This window comes from Anabrus simplex, chromosome 2 (assembly GCF_040414725.1).
Source record: "Anabrus simplex isolate iqAnaSimp1 chromosome 2, ASM4041472v1, whole genome shotgun sequence".
In the NCBI taxonomy this organism is placed as follows: Eukaryota; Metazoa; Arthropoda; class Insecta; order Orthoptera; family Tettigoniidae; genus Anabrus; species Anabrus simplex.
In genome coordinates this window covers 1,041,877,256-1,041,902,648 of record NC_090266.1, presented here as the reverse complement: position 1 = coordinate 1,041,902,648, position 25,393 = coordinate 1,041,877,256, and the positions used below count along the sequence as shown (strand labels likewise).

The 25,393-nt window shown below is 38.8% G+C and overlaps 1 protein-coding gene across 1 annotated transcript in view; it reads left to right on the top strand.

The window, feature by feature from the left end:
• LOC136864678 (sodium- and chloride-dependent GABA transporter ine) overlaps nucleotides 1-25,393 on the top strand; it is a 584,214-nt gene that overhangs the window by 407,579 nt on the left and 151,242 nt on the right. Inside the window, exon 4 of the mRNA XM_067141988.2 lies at nucleotides 7,263-7,397. Coding sequence (XP_066998089.2) covers nucleotides 7,263-7,397 — 135 coding nt within the window. The remainder of the gene's footprint in view (nucleotides 1-7,262; nucleotides 7,398-25,393) is intronic.

Here is a 25,393-nt window from a genome sequence, read left to right as displayed (position 1 = left end):
ATAGCATGTTTTAGGATTCGACAAAAACTTATGTATGCTTTAATATGGCTGATGATGACCCCTAGGTGGGTCGAAACTAGTTCCATGTAATTTATAATATTGTAAATACATATTAGTATTGAATAGGTGGAAACCTTTACTGTGTTACTATTCATATGTTATTCTCAGTTCAATACGGACCAACAACATGAAATTCATAACCCTTGATCATAGGCATTATTCGGGAGTGGCATGGGGTAGCAGTTGCCCTCTCCCAAATATTTTGAAGCAAACCAACTTTTTTTAATAATACAGACTTAGAAATACATATTTTACAAGTATGTTTTACATTACTCTGTTTAATTTAGCTCACTGAAACAAAATTATCATTGCAAAATTGTGTAGACTACGTATATAATCTTGCTAGAAATAAATTTCTATTATTGTTAAATTTTACCTTCCACTTCCCTCCGTCAGATCTAATTAAAATGTGTAAAGTTCCAAATAAATGCTGACGGGTGGGTGCCGAACGCCATGGACTGTGGGCTGTGGCTCTACACAACTGTCTCAATCAGATGTTCAGATTACCTTCCGAATGTGTATTTGCCGAGCGGTGTAGACACAGTGTAGTGTTTGTCTCGTGCTTCTCCCGTAGTTATATTTAATAGCTGCAGGGGCGGTGTGTCATTAAGGGCTAAAGGGGCTTAGCCCCACCAGATTTTCGGACATAAGAGCTTAGAAATGTAATATATTTATGTGTTAGATAATTAATTTAATGAGACCAAATTAATATCTGAATACCACTATCCTGCAGTGATATGAGAAAATGAAAGTCTGACTTTATTACATGTTTTAAACATTTATCCTGACACGGGCTAATTCTCTCTCAGTCCTCATAGTGAGTTTTGGTAACTGTTTTGAAGGTCAATGAATCTTTGAGGGAGTAAAAGTTTCAATATATTTTAAAATGTCAAACTAGGGGCTAGTTTTGACATACCCGCAATAAAAAAAGGACAATATAGACGAAACTGTAGCAGCGAGTGTGATAAGTAGCGATGTTATTGCAAACTCTCTTGTATTCTTCTAACCTCACATAACATGTTCTGGTGGTCACTCACAGAGTGAAGCTTTCTACACTTTTCGAATTTTAGTTTACAGTTCGCTTTTAACAGTTGCAGAATGGTGAGCATAAATTCTGGATAGTTTTTGTTTAACCGTGATTAGTATGTAGTGTTTAAAATAGTGAATAGTTCGCAACACAGAAGAATCAGCGAGTGCAGTTCCTTTATAAATGAGGTAACTTTTAAAGTATTTTATTATTAGCATAATTTAGAATCAAGCATGCTTAACTGTACTGATACTGCAAATAAAAATGTAATGACAAGGTTTAATATACCTGTATATACAACAGCAGAAGCAACAAAAACTACATTAATAATTAAAATAATAATAATAATAATAATAATAATAATAATAATAATAATAATAATAATAATAATAATAATAATAATAGTAATAATAATAATAATAATAATAATAATAATAATAATAATAATAATAATAACATATAACAATGTGTAAAAATAATAATACACACATTAGCTCCAGCTGCCCTTCAAGCCAAGTGCCACTACTTAATGGCTGTTCTGTTTTGCTGCATTCTTCAATATTTTTAATAGCTAAATGGTAAGCAAACTCTCTACTATATTGGTTTTACATTAATATTTATTACAACATTTAAAATCAAATGTTACTTTTTATCCAGCAACATTTTTCAGATTTTCTTTTTTCTTTTGGAAATGCTATTTATTCGGGGCGTCAAAATAGTGTAAAGTGTTGAATGTGAGGAAAGGAACATTAAGAATGACACAAACACAAGCCGGGGATATTAATGATTTACAATTAAAAACCCTGACCCGGTTGGGAATCGAACCCGGGACCGCCGGGTGACAGACGGACGCGTTGCCCCCTACACCGTGGGGCCGGACTTTTTCAGATTTACTAACACTATTAATTTTACTTGTAAATGAATTGGGTATGATATTTGTAATAACTTTGAAACCACTCTGTCAGGCTCTACAAGCAATTCTATGAACTGACTTTGCTGGCAGTTAAAAATATACTAAGGATTTCAAATTTTTATTTCACTTGCTTTAATGTTCTAATGCAATACAACTCATTATCAAAGGCCCTACAGTTCAGCAGTGTGACCAACAAAATTGTAAAATCAGTGAAGAATAGGACATTTGAAATATATGATCTTTTAGAACTGAAGAATGTTTTACTCAATATTGTTCAATCACTGCATGGAGGTAGTAGAGAAATGTGGATTAAATTTAGAGCAGCAGAGTTGCCAAGGAAAGGCAACAATCCAGCAAAACTTGGCAGTGGGAATAAAGCTCCATTTGAGACAGCACAACAGTACTACAAAGCTACAATGCTGTTTTCTGTTATTGACATACTTAAGCAAGAGATAGAGACCAGGCTTCAACAAAATAACTTGGATGTTCTCAACCATTAGACAAGTTCTAAACAGAAGCAAAGTAGATGTGGTCAGTGTAAAATATGTTTGTAAATTTTACACTTTGGAAAGAAACTACTTCTGAGCTGCAGGAGTATTTTTTTCTTTTGCAAAATGGAAGAATAAAAATATCCAACAAAGAGATACTGTTTTTTGTAGAAAAGTATTTGAAAAGCATGTTCGCTCTCATTTTTTAACTTTTCCAGTTCCAATGAATTCACCAACCTATGAGGGGTATTTTTCATGCTTGCAGTGTTTAAAAGCATATTGCAGGTACACTCGTGATCAGAAGAATTCCAGGTGAAAAAGGAAACAGATAACATTTGGGCATAGGTTTTGGCCCACCCTGAGGATGAAGGAGAAGTGACCAAAGCAACATCACACGTGTTCGTCATCCAGTAGGTGTGGTTTGCAACGCTACACACTCAGAGGTCACTGCCAAATCCATTTTTTCGGGAATTTATTAAGATGTTTTTATGGTTTAACATTCTGGCTATACTGACTTGTCCTAATCAAGGAAAACAATTAATTAATTAATTAATTAATTAATTGTAATTTAATTGTGAAGAAGTGTGTACTATGTAATCCTGCCCCAATATATGGCATTTAAGTGTTTGATCAGTGCTGACAATAACTCCATAGGAACGGTTTTTCAACCACCATTGCATCTCTGATGATCTTAATTATTTAATGCCAGATTATTTTTACTTTGGTTGTTGAGGTTAGAAATTAATAATAATAATAATAATAATAATAATAATAATAATAATAATAATAATAATAATAATAATAATACACCCTATGGGAAATAAATTCAACACTGTTATAAAGGTGGAAAAAATGGTCATAATAAAAAAGAATATTTTTATACCACATGACAGTTTGTGAAAATAAATGACTTAGCATGTTTCCCCCTGTGAATAACTTTTGAACCTGTAATGTATTTTTGGCAATATAGAACAGCACACAGTACCTCAACCCATTTGAATACTAACCATGATCATTCTTGCATGAATATGGATATCTCATGTAATTCAGCGTTTCCAAACTGCTAAAATAATGAAATTGTTTCTAAACAGTGAAATGCTTCAGTAGCCGGCGACTGTTGTACGTTTACAGTTTACAGTTTACGGTTTACTCTACCGTCTTAATGGCATCTCTCTCTTCACAGTCTGTGCACAGGGGAAAGGGGTGCAGAAAAATGCAGACACAGCCGATTGTATGAAAAGTGCACGAAAAAGTCGTAACTCTGCAATGAATGGAAGTTCGAAATAACACTCCCTCCTCCTTCAAGTGAATGGAGTATACAGTTCCTTCAAGTGAATGGAGTATACAGTACGTGCGTTACACCTATTACTTCCTGCACATCATCCATCATGTCTTATACATCAGAGGTAATAAGGGGCCGCATTGTAGGTATGTGGGAATGTGGTAGTCTGATGTCAAATATTGCTGAAGCGGTCGGTCACTCAGAAGACACGGTTCAGTTTTGGATAAGAAGATACCAGGAAGAGGGCACCGGGGGCCTTAAAACTCGCAAAACATCGGGGCAACATAAGAAGACAACTAAGGAGCAAGACAGAGTTATATTAGTAGCCAGAAACGAAAATTCTTTCCTTCCAGCTACAGCGCTCACCAGAAACCTAGGCCTGCCGGCAAGTGCATTAACAGTCCACCGCCGTCTTCATGCTTCTAGCATCCATCACCGAAGACCTCCCAGAAAGGAAGTTCTCAAATCTGATCACCAAGAATTATAGCTGCCTCTGTGGATCAGCGGTAGAGTGTTGACCTCCGGATCCCAAGATAGTGGGTTCAAACCCGGCAAAGGTAGTCGGATTTTTGAAGGGCGGAAAAAAGTCCATTCGACACTCCATGTCGTACGATGTTGACATGTAAGAGATCTCTGGTGACACATTTGGTGTTTACCTGAAAAAATTCATTAAGTCTCAGCCATAGACACCCAAGAGAGTTTCGGTTTACTCAGTCTGCCATCTAGTGGGGGCCTAGAGTAAAACGGAACGTCGAAATTGACGAGCAGAGAACCAGATGGTGTCAAATTGAAATGTCTACCAAGAATTATGCATGTCTTTCTGCCTCCAGTATCTTCCAGCACCACAAGACTTCTTGGAGTCTGTTATATGGTGCAATGAAAAGGTTTTCTCATCAGATCCCAATGGCAGGCTATCACTGTGGTGACCGAACAAAATGTGCTACTCTCCTCAACATATTGTTACTAAAGAGCGGAGTGGAAGAATCATCGTGGGGTTTTGGGGGTGGATGAGTGCCAGTGAATTAGGAGAGTTAGTGGGAGTCTCATCCAGGATGGATTCCAAAGAATATACTCAGATTCTAGAAGTGTATGCTTCCTACTGTCTGAGTTCTCTACCCCACGGAGGATATGCCTACCATCCATCTAGTACAAAATAGCGCAGCGTGCGTTCATCACACACCACCAGAAAGTGGTTGTTAGAACACCTGGAAGTGTCAACATTGGATAGGCCTGCTAAGTCTCCTGATCTCAATCCCAAAGAACATATATGGGTGTTGATGGCTAGAGAGTGGGAGTTGCGACAAGAACGCACAACTGAAACTCTCAAGAATCATGTTCTTGAAGTCTGGGAAAGCATCAGGGGATGCCCTCGCATCCGTAATTCTCTGGCCTCCTCCATTCCTCGAAGACTCAATGAAAGTTTGGACAATGACGGTTGGTGGTCGTAGTATTAATCAAGTAATGAGGAACCATTCAGTTTCAATTTTCCCCTGATTAGTTTCATCCATTTATTTGAATGGCTATAAAATTATTGTTTCATGGAAAACTTAGGCATGGTTAATGATTGTACTCTAATTCTCATTTTATAAAAATGCAATTATTTTTTAGTGCAGGAAGCGTTCATTTGATTTATTTATTTTCTTATAAAATGCGCTCCTTTGTTTCTTTCAAGACAGTTTATTATGATAATACAAGAATATCTTACTTTCTTACTTATCTTACTCACCTATCATTATTAATATTTTTTTTGGATTGTGGAGAATATTCATTTACAAGTCTTTGTAATTGTAAGCATTGTATCTGTCTTTTATTTTTATATGCCATTTGTCCCATTTAATTTCTCTCCCACTTCCATAATTATGTTACGGAAAAAGAATGGTATAATACTGTATTTCAGTAAAAGAGTAGGCCCTAGGTCTTTAAATGAAGTGGTTATCTTCTTTTGTCTTAACTTCTTACGTTCAGATTGGATATCCATACATATTTTAGTGCAAAGTATTTTAATGATTCTTTTGACTGCTTGCAAGAGTATTAAAGTAGTTTAATTTAATAGGGCCTATTTTGATGAAGATAAGGGTCATTCATTCTTACAATGGTTGAGCACGATACCATTTAATAATTAAGTCATGTTTAGTCCGCTAACATTTCAAGCAGCCTTCACACACAAGAATTACAAATCAACTGGAGAATTTGACCCTCAATGAGTTGACATACACAGTACGTCTCATGCCTTCAAGGAGCCGTGTGATTCCTCTCCTTATTCCCCTCTCTCTTCATTGTCGAGCCTTTGGGACGTGCAGGCAGGCGGGAAAGCAAGTACCTTCCCCTCCGCGTGTGTTTCGTTCATGCTAGATGTCCCGTAATTCGCTCTCCTGACCTCCCTTCACTCTTCAGACGTGTTCATGTGTTACGCATCTAATGGATGTGACCAATGAAAAAGTGTGTGTAAGCAGGTACTGGGTGGTTCTGAGGGCTGTACTGATTTCTTGCCTGAAATGAATATTTCTGGCCACGAGATATTTAAGATCTCGAGTGTACATGATCACCCATGAGAGATTATCCGCGTTGGTGTTTTGGCTATCAAAAGGAGTACTTGTGTTGCCATTTCAAAAGTAGTTAATGACTTTAATTCAAATCAAAAGATATGACTTCATTTTGTATAAAACTACGATGTGATACAGATTATGCATAATAAAGAAAAGTTTTGTCATTTGTCCATGTTGTCTACTTGATTGTTACTTTCTCAGATTAAAACAGGACAAGTAACAAATACATTTGTACTAGGTTTACTTTTTAATTCTGTATGAATGTTCTTTACTTTACAGAAGCTTGGTTATTAAATTAAAGTGATCAACATAGGATACTAAAGGAAAGCTAAAGAATATTAACAATAATTTTATGGTCGCAAATTGTCCTCAAAAGGGAAGACCCATGGATCCCCCTGTAATCACTGCCCCACCCCCCAATCAAAATTCTCAAAATATGCCCATGCTTGTAACGGACAATTAAAGTAGAGACTCAATTATGTGAAATATTCTACTCTTGGATAATTAAAATAAAAGACTAAATTTTGTGAAATATTGTCTACTTTGCGGTAATAGGGATTTTACCAATCCCAACTGGCTTTAATCAGGAGTTGTGTTTTCACCCAAAAAATTCATAGAATTCCACCTAAATCAGGATACCTGGCAACCTTGTATATTCTTGCTGTATAGAAATGTCAGTTAAAAGTAGCTTGTCAGTAACTGATTTCATATTATTAAGGAAACTTTAGAACATTCTAGATGTACTGTATAAACAATAATTCTATCAAAGATAAAATTACTCTTCATTAATGTAAAATGTATTCATATTAAAAAATAAAGCACTTCTGAATATAATTTTTTACCATTAAATAAACATGATATAAATCTCTAATTTAAATCTGAAATATGTAAAATTTATTTTAAGCTAAGTATATAATCAAAATTTTGCATTCCTTTTGATGTACAGGAGCGTTCCTGGTGCCATACTTGCTCATCCTAATTATCTGTGGCATTCCATTGTTATACATGGAACTGGCAGTCGGACAGTTCACTCGCAGAGGTCCTATTGGGGCACTTGGAAAGATGTGCCCTCTATTTAAAGGTATGTCAAGTAACATTATCTTACCAAAGTATGACATGTGTTAAAATAGAAACTGAACTTTTGAAATAGCATGCTAACTGGCAGAGGGAGCTTGCTGCAGCTACTGAGCATGCGTAGCGGCAGGTTTATGTAACATAATGTAACATAAAAGCTTTCCAGTCTGTCAAACACACAGCAATTTGAATATAAATTATAACACTATAAATATAACTAAAAAAACACACTAATATACAAAGAATGACATATTTCATTCTATAAGAACATCCTTAGATTCTATCAAATCACTTAAACCATGCATATATGTACAGGGTTATTCATCTAAAATAACTTCTAAACCATTAAAGATATTGGCATTCTGTTTCCATTTTTGTAAATGGTACCCAGGGTCTTGTAAAATAATGTGCTACTTATTCTCATGGGGGATTAATAACAGAGATATTGATACTAACACCATATTCTTAAATGGAATGGCGGGAATGCATACAGCTGGCCTAAAAGTTCAACTGCATACAAGTTCAAATATCTAAGTATTTTCAAAATTGGACAGTTACTTTTTGAGATATCAATTAGAACGCATTTTGGCTTTTGCGTACCACATCAGACAGCGTACGGTTGGCCAAGAACGTATTGGCACGCAAGCTATTTTCTGGCATTAATTCCAGCCACAGAACGGATGCCAGGCATGTACTGTAAACTATCGTACACATAATGTGATTTACCGTAACAGTGTTCTCCCCAGAAATTTTCATTAGCTGGGTGGCAGGAATGAGTAGCTGGGCGGGGAATACTACGTAGAAAATGAATGTGATAAAATATCAACTTATTCCCCTCAGGCCATTAACAATATTAGACAGGTAAACATTAACTGCAAAAATGAACCGTTTTAGTGTTATCACGAAGAAGACATAACAGAGTAGTTTGAACTTCTAGTGTTCTACTGCTCATTCATAATCACTCGGTTGCTGTGGACAGCCAGGCAGGTTTGTTACATCCCACGGAATCGAGTGCTCGCATGCGATTCCATGCTAATCCAGACACTGCTTGCGCACGACACTGCCGGTTTTCCCTGTCATCTTTCATTCCAGCAACACTCACCACTATCATTTCATTTCATGTGTCAGTCATTAATCATTGCCCCAGAGAAGTGTGACAGGCTTTGGCAGCCAACACAATTCCTATCCTCTGGAGTACCTGGGGAAAAACCTGTCCCGCCTCCACTTTGTCCAGCACAAATCTCACATGGAGTGATTGGGATTTGAACCACGGAACACAGGGGTGAGGGGTCAGCACACTGCTGCCTGAGCCACGGAGGGTACACATATTTCAGTTATTATGTGTTCCAAATTTAAATGTAAACACTGAAACTGTTTATTTAAATGAAAAATCTTTATTACTGTTAGCGTAACTGGGCGAGTTGCATCGAAGTTCAGCACTGAAGATGGCTTTCCGTGGTTTCCCATTTTCACACCTGGTAAATGCTGGGGCTGTACCTTAAGGCCACGACCGCTTTCTTCCCACTCCCAGCACTTTCCTGTCCCATCGTATTGGTGCGACGTAAAGCAACTTGAAATATTATGTAACTAGCAGATATCTAGATTATGATAGCCGGGCGGTCAGTGAAAACAGCTGGGCAGTACGCCCATTAGAAATGTCCTAGGGAGAACATTGCGTAACATACCCTGGGTGTGTAACATTATTGTATGACTGGCGAACACACAATGGCGAAGGGAGATTATTCGGACATTATTCATTCTCTTTCCTAGAAGGAGCTCTTCCGGTGTCCTGTATTATATTTATTTCTCAGTTCGTACAGTAGTATGTACTGTACACTCAAACCAGTGACAATTATAGCTTTTGTTGTGTTCCTTTTGAAGTCAAAGTAATTATTTTATTCCTTTTAAAAACATCACACCTCCCTGTCCTGTCCTGAGTTCACCTGTCGTACACACTTTGCAAACCCATCACATGTGTACGATATGTTTACATTCCTGGTATTCATTCTGTGGCTGTAATCACACCTAAGAACCTGCTTGCGCGTCAATATGTCTTTGCCCGACTACACGCTGTCTTAAGCGGAAAGCAGAACAGTGCTGTCTGTTCTTATTGGTATCTCAAAAACTAACTGTTCGATTTTAAAAATACTTACATATTTGCACTTTTAGACAAGCTGTAGGAATTTGTGGTGTTCAATTTAAAAATATGGAGTTAGTATCAATATCTTGGTTATTAATCACCCCATGAGAATACGTAGCACATTATTTTACAATCTCCTGGGTACCATTTAAGAATATGAAAACAGAATGCCGATATTTTTAATGGTTTAGAAGTTATTTCTGTGCAACGTCTTAGGTGAATAACCCTATATATATATTTTTTTTTTTCCATTCCATTGTTATACATGGAATTGGCAGTTAGACAGTTCACTCATAGAGGTCCTGTTGGGGCACTTGGAAGGATGTGCCCTCTATTATATGTACAGTATTGGTTACATTGCGTAAACTTGTCAACGATGGAGAGTTAGGTGATAATATGAACATGTATTAACAAATAATGATTTACAAGTATTAACATAATGAAAAAACTTCTGTACTTATCTAGACTGCCAATGCTAAGTCTGTTGTCTCCAAGCACTATTTCAGGACTGTGGTCATGGAGAGGCAAGTGGGAAGTTTTGGGCATAGCATAATGTTCGCAGAGAGGGGAGGGGAAGCAGGGGAGGAGCGAGTGGACCATTGTGGATCCTTCCTATTGGATGTTATAATCTAGCATACTATACTGTGGAGAGGGGAGGGGGAAGTAGGGGTGGAGCGAGCAGAGCATTCTAGAACCTTCCTTCATCACTGGAGGAATATAATATAATATAATATCGATGAATGCAAGTTAATGATTTGGGGTTAAATAAAGTGAAAATGAAAACCTAAAACCTGTTTTCCAGTCACTGACCAGGTCAGGGATGTAATGAATGAAGCATATATAGGCTGTTAGTACGATGGGGTCGCCACTCCCAAAGTCATATGTTAAGGACTGATAGATGCTATGAAATGAGAATGGAGAGTGTTGCTGGAATGAATGATGGCAGGGAAAACCGGAGTACCCGGAGAAAAACCTGTCCTGCCTCCGCTTTGACCAGCACAAATCTCACATGGAGTGACCGGGATTTGAACCTCGGTATCCAGCGGTGAGAGGCTGACACGCTGCCGTCTGAGCCACGGAGGCTTTATGGAATTGAAATAGAGAGTATCTATTAGATGTTATTTTTATGATAAACCATACTCTAAAGGCAGTTAATTGCTAATTTAAAGAGTAAGAGTTGTCCAGATGTTATGTAAGTAGAGCGAACAAGGGGGAATTTTTTAAATGTGTATGGTCATTTAGGGTAGTTATGTTAGCTTTTCTTTGCGATGTAAATTTTGATTGCCTCCTTTATATTCAAATATCTACTTTTATTTTTGATGTGTAAAATTTTTAGATCCGAGTTGGTGTCTGTGAAACGGTGTGAACTGTCGTATATGTGCTCTTTGAAGGCTGAATGCCAATTATATCTGATTGAATTTTAGTGTTCTTTGTATCTTGTGTGGTAATTACGTATATCTGTCAAAATGAAGCACAAGCCGTAACTACAGTACAGTGTGTAGGGTAGATATCTCCTTGTTTTATTGCTGTCACTGTGTAAATAATATGGTATAATATACATGGTACAATTTATGTTAATACAGGCAAAGAGCTCTGGAAAAGGTATGCTTTTTACTGAAACATTGATTTAAGGTAAACCCCCATTTATGGTTTAAAATAGTCAGATCCCTGTAAAAATGTTAAATAAGGGTTCTACTGTATGTGGCATTGCAGTTAGGTTCTTGGCACTTGAGTTCATAGACTCCTGACTATGAGACAGGTTTTTTCTTGTTTAGGTTGCACTTGCTGATGTGTGTCTGCAGTGTGTTATTTATTCTAAAGGCTACTTTTAGACCTTGTTTTTTGAAAATATTAGCTACTGTGAACGTGTTCTTGTTAATGCAGTTGAGAACCACATATTTTTCCCTGTCATGTATGGTGATTTCCCAGGCATTTTTTTAAATGTTTATTTAATAATTTATCCACTGAGCCCAGGGGGTGATTGTTTTCTTTCACGATTTATTTAATGATATGTATCCCTTCATTGAAAACCGTTATGCTCATTGGTATGGAAATAGCTCTGTGTATCATTGTAATCAGTCCTGTGGCAGGTTTAGACAACAAACTACCATTTGCCGCATTTTACTCTAAACAGTTAGTTGGCAAGCTACAACAGCTGAAGTGAGCATGTGCACAAGCTGTTCGTCGGATTAGTGCCAAAGTGACAAGGTGATGTTTGTTGTGATTTTTTGACTGCAAAAGATATAGTCTATCAGGAATTTGTAACACGTTGTCAGACGTTAAATAAGTAACTCAATCAGAGAATTCTAGCACATTTGAGAGATGCTGTGCACAGGAAGAGGCCTGAACTGTGGGAAAACTAGACTAGGATGTTGCATCATGACAGCACGCTGACTCACGCATTGCTCAGTATCCACAGCTATCTAGCAAAACATCACACTCTCATCAAATCAAATCAAATCAAATCAAATCAAAATCTCTTTATTTGCAAATGAGGTGTCTACCTCAGTGGCAAATGGTACACTAAAATACATTATTGTCAAGCACTAAATATTAAATTAACAAGAGAAGAAAATTTTCCTATAATACAGTAGGTCTATTATACAATTTATGCTAACAATAATTACAAAATTCTACTTATAATATCTCCTGTACTACTTACAAATATAGTCAACTGATATACAGTATGTGGAATTACTTCAAATGATACTACACAACTGGTATAAGATTAAAATTTACATTGCATTTATTTGCCTTCTTTTTTTTAAATCCATTCTGGAACCTAAGTAGCATAACGACCTGCTGCGTCTTAACCAGAGCCCCTTTTGCTACCACTTTTCGGAGTTCCTGATGGGCCTTCACAGCTACCGTAGCAGTCCCAGGACCCTCGAAGTCCCCACTGTACTTCACCCCTACAGGCAGTCCCCTACTTTGGCTGTCCAAACTCCTTAGACCAGGGGATGGAATTAATTTATTCACACACATTTTTTATTTACATTAACCTGCACTGGTTGAATGCCCTCTAACATTTCATTTATTTTCTCTGTTCCTGTTTATTCTCTTCTTGAATATCTGTACAGATTTTGGAAAAAGATCAAACACTACCCCTGGTAAACAGTTCCACTCCTTCACACCCTTCCCAATGAATCAAAATTTACTCCAATCACTTCTGCTAAAATTCCTTCTAATTTTATATTTGTGGTCAGTCCTGCCGATATAATTATTTTCCAACTGAAGCCTCTCACGGATATCTCCCCATGCTTCTTCTCCTGTATAAGCTCTATATAATCCTACAAGTCTAGTTTTCTCCCTTCTCTTACTTCAAGTTTCCCACCCAAGTTCCTTTAACATTTCTGATACACTACTCTTTCTCCTGAAATCCCCTGTTACAAATCTTGCTGCTTTCCTCTGCACACTATATATTTCTTTAATTAGGTATTCTTGGTGAGGATCCCAAACAGTGTTTGCATATTCCAATAATGGACGAACTTTTCTCTTTTAATTCTTTGTTGCATCCTTTAAGTAGCCTCATTATGACATGTAACGATCTGTATGCTTTCCCAACAATGTCATCAACATGACCTTTCCAGTGCAAATTACTTTCAAATCTCACACCTAAGTATTTGCACTTGCCATCTTTTGGGATAACTACCTAATCCAAAGTATATTCAAATTCAGTTTTAAAACTCCTGTTTGTAAAAGTTGTAACAGTTGATTTGCCTCCATTAACCTTCATAATTATTTTCTTCAACCCATTGTTGGATACTTTCAAGGTCTCTTTGTAATTCTGAACAATACTCAATGTTATTTATTTCCCTATAAACAATTATGTCATCTGCATACAATCTTATTTTTGATGTTATATTGTTCCCTAAATCATTTGCATATATTAAGAAAAGTAACAGACCAATTATACTACACTGTGCAATTCCCTTACAAACTTTCTCTTCCTGTGATACATTATTTCCTACGTTGACTTTCTGAATCCTTGAATGTAGAATTGTTTTTATCCAACGTGTAACCCTTACGTCCCATCCTATTCCCTCCAATTTCTTTAATAATATTCCATGTTCCACTCTATCAAAGGCTTTGGAAAGATCTATGGCTGTGCAATCTGACTGACCTCCTGAATCCAATTGATCTGATACGTCCTGCTGAAATTCCACCAGTTGTGCCTCACAAGAAAATCTATTTCTAAATCCATCCTGGCTCCTCATGAACCAATTTTTATCATCACATATCCCTCTGATGTTCTTTGATATTAAACTCTCCAGTATTTTACAAACTGTACTTGTCAGGCTGATTGGTCTGTAGTTCTCTGGTTTCCTTTTATCACCCTTTCCTTTATAAATTGGTATTATTATAGATTCCTTCCATTCCTTTGGTATTACACTATTATTTATGGCATAGTCAAAGAGAAATTTTAAATAAGGCACTATGTACCACCCCATTGTCTTTAATACTTCCCCAATAATTTGATCACTTCCTGCTGCTTTTCCTTGCTGAAGCAGTTGGATTTCTCTGAAATCCACTGTATTATCTGCACTTAGACCCAGCAGACTTTTTCCTGTTTCCCAAACTTGAATCCACGCTAAAAGGACATAATTTCCAAACCACAGAGGGGATTCAGGACAATGCGACAAGAGACCTGCGTGCCATCCCAGAAAGTGCAATCCAGGCAGCATTCCAAAAATGGAAGAAATTATGGAATGGTGCATTGCCAAAAGAGGGGACTACTATGAGAGAGGACAGTGCTTAAAATGTTGTACAATAAGTGATAAGGATGGTATAGCAAAAGTTCAGTTTCTTTTCGAACACCCTTCGTATACTCTATGAATAACTGGAAACAATTTCCCTGTAGAACACATCTTAGGTTCTTGTACATAAAGCTATAAGGATATTATTTATAAACTGTTATCAGTGTAGAAGAATTGTATGTTCAGATCACTCAGACCCAATGAAAGACCTTTTGATATTTGGTGGGAAATTTTAGATTTCATTACTTTCAAAAATACAAGTACTTGATATACTTGCTTTCAAGCACCCTGTAACAATTCTATAAGCATAATTGAGAGCTGTAACCACCCTCCTTGCTTGGGCTGAGCTGAAACCACAGAGTTTGCATACACTTCTGTTGAGTAACTGAGAGTAAAAGCTGACCTCCTCAGCACAGTCGAATGTGCATCCCCTTGACTAGACATCAACTTCACCAGGTGAGTTGGCCATGCAGTTAGGGTAGCGCAGCTGTGAGCTCCCATCTGCGAGATAGTGGGTTCAAACCCCAACTGTCAGCAGCCCTGAAGACGGTTTCCAATTTTCATACCAGGCAAATGCTCGGGCTGTACCTAAATTAAGGCCATGGCCACTTCCTTCCCATTCCTAGGCCTTTCCTGTCCCATCATTGCTATAAGACCTATCTGTGTTGGTGAAACATAAAGCAAATAGCAAGAAAAAAAAGACCTCAACTTCTGAAGGATGTTGTTATACCCAAGACCTTCTGACCAGTGTTGATGCAGTGCTTTTTATATGTTAGAACTTGGTCCAAGGTAACTCTCAAATACTTTGGAGAAAAAAAAGTGCTTCAGTCATTTACCCTCCCACTCTACACACAGCTGCGTATTAGCTTTCCATTTTTTCAGGTGAAAGACACACACCTGGGTCTTGCAGGGTTTTTGTAACAACTGGTTCTTCTTGTAATATTTTTACAGCTCATTATGCGCTTGTCAGCAATGCTTCAGTGGTACAAAATTTTCACACTGAACTGCTAGTGCCATATCATTGGCATAAAAGAAACTCCTGGTGAGGGGAGGTCACTTGTGTAGATGTTAAATAGGGCAGGTTAAAGGACACCACACCTTAGGAGTTTGTTCTAGTGATGGGCAACGCTCTCGCTCGAGACTCTCGAGACTCTCGCGAGAATCTCGAGACCGATCCTCCTGTAGTGCAAGCTGTGCGACGTACCGGTAACTATGACTGTAAGTAAACTTTATAGTATATCTTTGGCAGTTATTGCGTGAAATAACGTTCTCATATGGCAACGTGTAGCCAATACATTTTGTCAAAAGCCTGGAAAAGTACTGCGTCTTCGACTATGAACCCCTTAATACCATTAAAGAAAGTGAAAACCGAATATCAGTATCTTAAATTCTTCACGACATTTGGGGTGGACATCTTAGCTGAATAATCCTGCATAATTTGTTAATAAATGTAGATAGGATGTACACCTACTTGGATACTAGAGGCGTGCATTATTCGAACTTGAGACGAGGAATATGTGCTTTGCTACATATGCAACCCCCATTACACATGAGTGGAACGTCTAATCTAAAATGCCCGACTTTGCTCCAATTCTTTCAGCAAGGGTGATGGGCGACGCTCTCGAGACCGATTCTCGCGTGCTGCGAGCTGTGCGACGTCCCAGTAACTACGAGTGTAAGCTTGATAGTTATCATCAGCATTTCTCATACGTAAACGTGTGTGAGGATAAATTTTGTCAAAAGCCTAGCAAGAAAAAAGAACTATGAGCTCCTTAATACCATTAAGGAATGTGAAGACAGAATTCCGGTATCTTAAAACTGTTCACGAGTTATTTCAGGTGGACTTCTGAATAACTCGTTTAATTTGTTAATAACTGTTATTAGGTTGTAAACTTACCTGGATGCCTCACAATCGTTGTCGGCAGGGTAGCTTCTTGTGATTCAGACCGGGCCGGAGGTGTTCTGTGACTATTCCTCTTCATTTACATTATGTTTTTTTCTTTTTGCTAGTGGCTTTACGTCGCACCGACACATAGAGGTCTTATGGCGACGATGGAATAGGAAAGGTCTAGGAGTTGAAAGGAAGCGGCCGTGGCCTTAAATAAGGTACAGCCCCGGCATTTGCCTGGTGTGAAAATGGGAAACCACGGAAAACCATCTTCAGGGCTGCCGACAGTGAGATTCGAACCCACTATCTACCGGATGCAAGCTCACAGCCGCGCGCCCCTAACTGCATAGTCAACTCGCCCGGTCTTTCGTGTTTTTAAGTGTTCGATCATCCCAGAAGTATTTCTGCCTACGTATTTTACTTCTTTTTAATAAACAACACAGCAGGCTGCGCTATGTGGCATCTCTTCAAAATAACCGACATCCACGACTTACGTTGCGTTTCGGACATCATCTTCAAGTTGTCGTGCAGAACTAGTACAATTTCACGTTGCACCGTCATATATCGAAGTACCTAATTATGACGAGAATACTCTATAACATTGTAAGGAATTATTTCCTTCGTCACCAAAATATCGGTAAACACAAGCAGTGGTCATATGTTATTGAATGTGGGTTCTGATAATGTTGTACACCTACCTGTCGAAAGAATTGGAGCAAACTGAAGCATTTTAGATTACACATTCCACTCATGCGTAATGGCGGGTGCATATGCAGCAAGGCGCATCTTGCCTCGTCTCGAGTTCGAATAATGCACACCCCTAGTATCCAGGTACGTGTACCTACAGTAGCCGTCAGGTTCTGTACTTAAACCACTCATTCGTGTACCTACCAGTGCATACAATACCCGAATTCATGTCCTTTACAATTATGTTATACTCCGTCAAAAAAGACCTGCGGTAGATATTAACGCCGTAGTCGCTTGTTGACACGTATTTACGAGATGGATAAGGCCCGTGCGTGGCTATTCGCATACTCAGCACAAGCAACATTCAGCTCCGACTACCTGTAGGTCTACAACACAATGCTCGCCGCACAATGCGGGGACAACGCTCTCGAGAACTGTCGAAATTTCTCGCGAGAAATAGTGCCAGCGCTAGTCTCGAGAAATCCCGAGAAATCTCGAGACCTAGTCTCAGACTGCCCATCACTAGTTTGTTCCATTATTTTCTCCATCTGCTCTTCTTCTTTGGAACTTGAAGAACCTTCAATTCTGAAGGAGGGTTTCAATGATTTTGATGAAAGTGTATCTCTAGTGATAGAGCTTGTGTAATATTGTTCTGTGATGCACTGGATCATATGCCACCATGAGATCCACAAAAACCACGTCAGTGATCTTACTTCTCTCAAACCCATGTATTGAGTGATATTTAGTATTTAGACTGTGCAGTTCTTACCAGACTTAAAGTTTGCTTATTCTGGGATCAGGTGTTGTTCTACTTTTGGTGTCAAGCACTCCAGGAGGATCCTCTCAAATATCTTGTATAGTGACACAGCAGTGATATAAACCTATAGCTCTTGAAATCTGATGCATCTTTGCCTGATTTCAGTATGGTGATCTCTCAAGCTTTGAGCATCAATCTAATTAATGTGCCGTACTAATGGTTTACATTGTGATACTAACTGTTGATAAATTTGACCATAACAGGTGCCAGTTACTCCTGCATTGACTTGTATAATGATGTAAAAACCATTTTAAATAGGGTGCTGGAAAGACCTGTCTTGCCATTACACATTTTGTCAATAACTCTATTGGCAAGGTGAATCTTTCCAGCATCCTATTTTAAATACATTTTTAATGAGATTGTGATACTAAAACTGTTTGTTAGATGAGTATCAAGATAGCAGTACGTGTGCAACCTCGGCTGAGGTAATACGGCAAGCAGTGTGTCGGTACTGTGTGGTTATTGCGTAGTGCAAGTGTGTGTTCCTAATACATATTTTGTGTAGTCCTTGGAAAATTGTATGTACAATCATGGCAAGTATCAGGAAAAACACCATAAAATGTGTTTTCGAAGACAGGTTTAATATGCCTTCGCCTTTAGAAATCCATTGTTGGATTAGTCACAAACTAAAACTCAACAGAGACTAAGTGATTGCAATACAGTTAAATAACAGAGAAAATACTGTGTACATAAAACTAGTATCTGTGACTCTTTATGAAAACCTTCTAGCATGTCACGAAGGAGTGAAAAACTTTTTCTTTAGCTAATGGTGGTACCACTAAAGTAACAATTTCAGCAGCGGACACTTTAACTAAACCAGTACGTGTTCTCCACCTCCCTCCAGAAATAAGCAACGATCACCTTGCACGAATTCTCTCTACATATGGTGCAGTCAAGGACATCCAAGAAGAACAGTGGAATGAAGCCTATGAATTTGCAGATTTAAGTAATGGCATACGAAATGTAAAAGTAGACCTTAAGTACCCTATCCCATCTCAGCTTATGCTGAATGATTGTAGTATTCTACTATCGTATGAAGGGCAATCAAAGTCATGTTTCTATTGCAAGGAAACAACACACCTTCAAATAGACTGAGTAGAAAACAAACATACAGCTCCGAAGTGGCCGAGTCTGATGGGAGCAGTACACTAAGCAACACAACAGATGCAGAAATCGGAGCTCTCTCGCCTGAATACCCAACCGTACTAGAGGGTATTACTCACGCTCCGCATGAACAACACGACTTTCAAGAAACCTCCCTTCTAGCTGACAGCATAGACGAAACATCTTTAGCTCGTAGTACGGGAGCAGCAATCAAGACACTTCATAGTGTCAGCTTTGAGGAAGGGGAAGGGGGACACATTCAGATACCACAGAAGACTGTAGATCAGGCGGCAGCCGCGGAGAGCCCAGTTAGAATGCAACAAATAGTAAATACACCGATAGAAAGAAAACTATGGTCTGAGAATATGAATTCAGAAAGACACCCACACACCAACAGAAGACACTCAGTTAACAGAAAAGTATACACACCCAGATTTTACAAACCATCCTATCACAGACAACAAACAAATGAAGTCTGCTTCTTTGCGCGGTGAAGACATGGAGTTTACACCAGATTCAGAAAATCCTCCCATTCCTGACCCTGTAATTGATTCTAACAAACCCACAGGACCGAGTGTTAGTGAAAGTGCAGTTACCTTGCTAGCAGGTGACAAGACTACCTCGAATACGATAGGCAGTAACAAGGACTCTTACAACTTACAGATGAAAGTTGTCAACAAATACGGTACGTTGCCCGTGACGAATCATAGCCGTACAACACCGAAAGACGTAATACCTCATGCAGTCGGCTTAACTAACTGAAAGTATCGACCAGTGTTTGCGTGAAAGTGTTCTGACCACAGCAGCTTAATCAAATCCTCCTACCAGGATGACTTCTACTACAATTACCTTGATTCTTCCCTTGTTTCTGCAGATGACTCTCCTACGTTGTGTCACCACGAATGTAGATGGCGTCAATAGTCTGACCACGCAAGCTCTCCTTCAGGATTTTCTCAGGGTTCATGACATAGATATCCTATTTCTTCAATAAGTTACCGGTAATGATCCAAATTTAGACTGGCTGTAGAGATACGAATATAAAGTAAATGTTGGTCCATCACTTCGAGGTACGGCTATAATATATAGAGCAGGACTGACTGTTTCTGAAGCGGAGTTTCATCCCAATGGTAGAATTGTTGCTGTGAAATGTGAGGACACTCTTTTTATTAATATTTATGTTCCATCAGGTTCTGAAGGGCGTCTAGACAGAGAACGCTTATTTGAAGATCACATCGGATATTTTGTGCAGGGCCCTATTAATAACATAATTTTGGCCGGTGATTTTAACTGTGTATGAAATCCGCGTGATCAACCTGGACATTTCAATAGCTGTCGCAGCCTACAAAATCTTGTTAAGGGATTACACATACATGACGTATGGGAACTTAAACATGGAACAGACGTCCAATTTACATTGTACCGGGCCGGATCAGCTTCTCGAATCGATAGGCCATATACATCACGAGAGATGATAAATAGGCTACAAAATTCTGAGGTTATACCGGTGTCATTCAGTGACCATCATGCTCTCCTCTTTCGTTACTCAACAACAGTACGACCACCTCTACATGGGCATGGATACTGGAAACTTAATGCGTCCCTCTTGTACGACCAACATATCAAAAATGATTTTCGAACACTATGGATGAAATTGCATAGTAAATGATCTACATACCATGAAATGTCGTATGGCTTTTAGTGCCGGGATATCCCAGGATGGGTTCGGCTCGCCAGGTGCAGGTCTTTCTATTTGACTCCCGTAGGCGACCTGCGCGTCGTGATGAGGATGAAATGATGATGAAGACAACACATACACCCAGCCCCCGTGCCATTGGAATTAACCAATTAAGGTTAAAATCCCCGACCCGGCCGGGAATCGAACCCGAGACCCTCTGAACCGAAGGCCAGTACGCTGACCGTTCAGCTAACGAGTCGGACATCTACATACCATTACCACGTGACATGGTGGACTGATACTATTAAACCAGAAATTAAACGATTTTTTCAACAGATTTCCAAACAATGGGCAAAGGAAAAGAGAAATACATTGCATTTTTATTATGAAGTCTCATACCAGCTTCAATGACAGCAAGCCAGTGGAGAAAATGTCACTAATGAAATGAAAGAAATCAAACGCGTAATCATTAATATTCAAGAGAATCATCTGAAAGGGGCGTTCATCCATGCAAAAGTACCCTCAGTAGTTGAAGAAGAGCGTTCTGCACTATTTCACATTTTGACTGAAAGACGTAAAGGGAAGAGGAGAGCAATTACTAAATTCCGGGATGAGCACGGTCACATAAAGTCGGATATGAAGGACGTCCTCCAAATTGGTGCAGACTACTTCACCACATTATTCCATGACGACCCACACATTAACCAGCACTTTTACAGCACCCTACAACACAGTCTACCAACAATGAATAAAGAAGATGGGTCAAATTTGATTACAGATATTACCTCGGAGGAAGTACTCTCTGCACTTTCCCAAACACAGCATCATCGCTCTCCAGGCCCAGATGGAATAATTTATGAATTCTACAAAATAATGTGGGACATAATAGGGGAAGACCTGTTGAAAGTTACCAAGAAATACTAGAGGCCACACATCTTGACGGAAGATTTCACGTCCGGAATTATTTTGCTTCCCAAAACTACAAGACCTCTAGGAATGGAAGACTTCAGGCTAAATACAGATTACAAGATCTTCACTAAAATAATAGCATCTTGAATAAAACTGCAGCTGACACAGATCATCGGAACATGGCAATCGTGTGGGACATACGGTCAAAATATTATCTCTAATCTGTTAGTACTGAGAAACATAATTCTGTTACACGACAAAGCCTCATCGAATCTGCCTCCCACGACACTCGTCAGTTTGGACTTCCATAAGGCCTTTGACAGAATAAAACATCCGTATCTATGGTCCACGCTGCAAACTTTCGCCATTCCATCTAAATTAATTGAGTGCATTAAAGGACTGTATAGAACAGCCACCTCACGAATCATTATAAATGGACATCTAACTCTGAAAATACCCATACAGAAATCAGTTCATCAAGAATGCCCCCTCTTTATGCTTCCGTTCATCATTTCTTCTTGCAAGTTGCTTTACGTCGCACCGACACAGACAGGTCTTATGGCGACGATGGGACAGGAAGGAGCTAGGAGTGGGATGGAAGTGGCCTTGGCCTTAATTAGGTACAGCCCCAGCATTTGCCTGGTGTGAAAATGGGAAACCACGGAAAACCATCTTCAGGGCTGCCGATAGCGGGATTCGAACCTACTCACAGCCGCGTGCCTCTACGCGCACGGCCAACTCGCCCGGTGGAAAACCATCTTCAGGGCTGCCGACAGTGGGGTTCGAACACACTATCTCCCGAATACTGGATACTGGCCGCAATTAAGCGACTGCAGCTATCGAGCTCGGTCATCATTTATTCACTGAATAAAGCAGTGTATAACTGGCCTGACACTCAGTGCATAAAAAGTGACAGTACGGGCGTATGCTGACGACGTGTGTATTATCCTAACAGAACCATCCGATGAAGAGCGAACTCTAAATATAATCCACGAATTTGAGGAAGATTCAGGATCGAAGATAAACAAGAAAATGTCCGGAATGCTGCTTCTTGACCGACATCAGTCACCTGCGCCTAATCGACCAGTGCCCATTGCAACTAAGTTGAAGATCTTAGGAATTGTTTTCTAACAACATTTTAAAGATATGCTGAACGAGGATTGTACGTCGATAACTAATGAAGTTAGAAACACCTTAATGCAGCAGCATACTCGGTCTCTGAACTTCATCCAAAAAGTATGGCATATTAATGTCTTTGCTTTATCCAACATATGGTACTTTGCTCAAGTTCTACCTGCAACAAAACAAATAACACAACGTATAGAACTTTGTATAGGCCACTGTCTTTGAAGAGGTTCTCTGTTTCGGATGAGATGTGATCAGCTGTACTTGCCGATTACACATGGAGGACTCAACCTAATCTGTGTAGACCTGAAATCTAAGGCTTTACTGGGAAGAACAATACTTAAACCACTATCAGGGTTGCAAACTTGAACAGAACTGACATTTCTTCAAACTCCGGAGCCGGGTGTAAGAGGTAGTCGACATAGGCATATACATCCTGCTTTCCGAATCATCGTTGGTATCCTTGACAGTCTCCCGCAGGACCGGAAAGAAAGACAAGAATTTCACTCGACAAAGAATTTCTACACTTACCTGCTGAAAGGATTACAGAGACCAGTACTGATTGAACAAAAATTCCCTCAAAGAAAAATGGAAAATGGTGTGGTCAAATGCTAACAATAAACACGTACCCACTCAGTGGAGATCATCAGTCTACTCGGTAATTAATGACATCATTCCAACAGCAACAAAGCGCTTTCGTCACAGCTTGTCTGAAAATAATAAGTGTGGACATTGCGGCGAGCTCGATACTACAGTGCACCGAGTTACATCTTATCGAGAAGCGCGACCTGTCTGGACATGGACGGTCAATACAGTGCAGAAAATACACGGAGGTCTGTCCTCTTCATCGAATGAGCAGTTAATGATAGGAGAATTTCAACTGGTGGAAAATTCAGAAGTGAATGCTGTAACTTGGTTGGCAGCGGTGGCAGTGCATTGAAATTTAACATCATACGATAAGAGTGGATAGACGTTGGTGGACTTTATCAGATCAATCAGGACTGCTCGTTGGGAAATGGTAAAAAACTGCAATATAGAGCAATTTGCGCAACATTTACTACATTTTAAAATTTTATTTTATGTATTTACATGGTGATGTAATGAGAACTGACAACAGTGAGATGGCTTTGTATTTTTTCCAAAGAGTGTTATTCAAATTTTTGTATTTCTTTCTTTAAATTATAAAGTGCAGTTTAGTGTTTACAATTAGTCTTAACACTTTTATACACTCATACAGGTGTGCTTATTGTTTTCAGCTCACTACCTTTTTTAAACTGAACAGTCAGCATACTGGCCTTCAGTTCAGAGGGCCCCGGTTTCGATTCCCGGCTGGGTCGGGGATTTTAACCTTCATTGGTTAATTCCAATGGCTCGGGGGCTGGGTGTTCGTGCTCTCCCCAACATTCCTGCAACTCACACACCACACATAATGCTATCCTCCACCACAATAACATACAGTTACCTACATATGGCAGATGCCGCCCACCCTCATCGGAGGGTCTGCCTTACAAGGGCTGCACCCGGCTAGAAATAGCCATACGGAATTATATTTATAACTGTCATGTTGGTTTTTTAATTGATTAATTTGAAATGTGATTTGTACTTTGTAATTTTGAAAAGGTGAATAAAAAAGTTTGAGTGAAGAAAAAGACATGGGTTGATTTGTCCACAGTTTGTGAAAATATTTGTAAAGATACCTGTAAGTGTTGATTTTTTTTTTTTTTTCAAATTTAAAACCTGATGTACCTTCTCAGTTAGTTTTTAACTCTCTGAGGATCACAGCTGGGTTATAATTCGTGGCACATTTCAATGGACTGAATCCTTGTTTGATTCCTAAAATCCAGAGGACATGAGGATCCAGTTCATCATTAAGTCCTTCACAAACATTTCTTTAATTATGATACAGTTCAATGCTCAAAATATTTCCTTGCAGCACTCCCTCTGGTAGAAAAAAGTTTAGTAGCAAGTCTTCAGAAACTTATGGTTTTGCTAAAATTATGTTTGATAAGTTGTGTCAGATATCAGATAAACATTTACTTAGAGGAGAATCAATCAAACTATCAATAAGCTGGCTGTAGAAGAAATGTTGTGTTCATCAGAATTTTACTAGGTCACATATAGGATTCACAGAAAAGAATTTGAAGGCAAATTTATACACAAATCAAAAATCAAATCAAAATCTCTTTATTTGCAAATGAGGTGTCTACCTTGGTGGCAAATGGTACACTAAAATACATTATTGTCAAGCACTAAATATTAAATTAACAAGAGAAGAAAATTTTCCTATAATACAGTATTATACAACTTACGCTAACAATAATTACAAAATTCTTCTTATAATATCTCCTGTACTACTTCAAATGATACTATACAACTGGTATAAGATTAAAATTTACCTTGCATTTATTTGCCCTTTTTTAAAAATCCATTCTGGAACCTAAGTAGTATAACGACCTGCTGCGTCTTAACCAGAGCCCCTTTTGCTACCGCATTTCAGAGTTCCTGATGGGCCCTCACAGCTACCATAGTAGTCCCAGGGCCCTCGAATTCCCCACTGACTTCACCCCTACAGGCAGTCACCTACCTTGGCTGTCCAAAGTCCTTAGACCAGGGGATGGAATTAATTTATTCACACACATTTTTTATTTACATTAACCTGCACTGGCCGAATGCCCTCTAACATTTCATTTATTTTCTCTGTTCCTGTTTATTCTCTTCTTGAATATCTGTACAGATTTTGGAAAAGGATCAAACACTACCCCTGGTAAACTGTTCCACTCCTTCACACCCTTCCCAATGAATCAAAATTTACCCCAATCACTTCTGCTAAAATTCCTTCTAATTTTATATTTATGGTCAGTCCTGCCAATATAATTATTTTCCAAGTGAAGCCTCTCACGG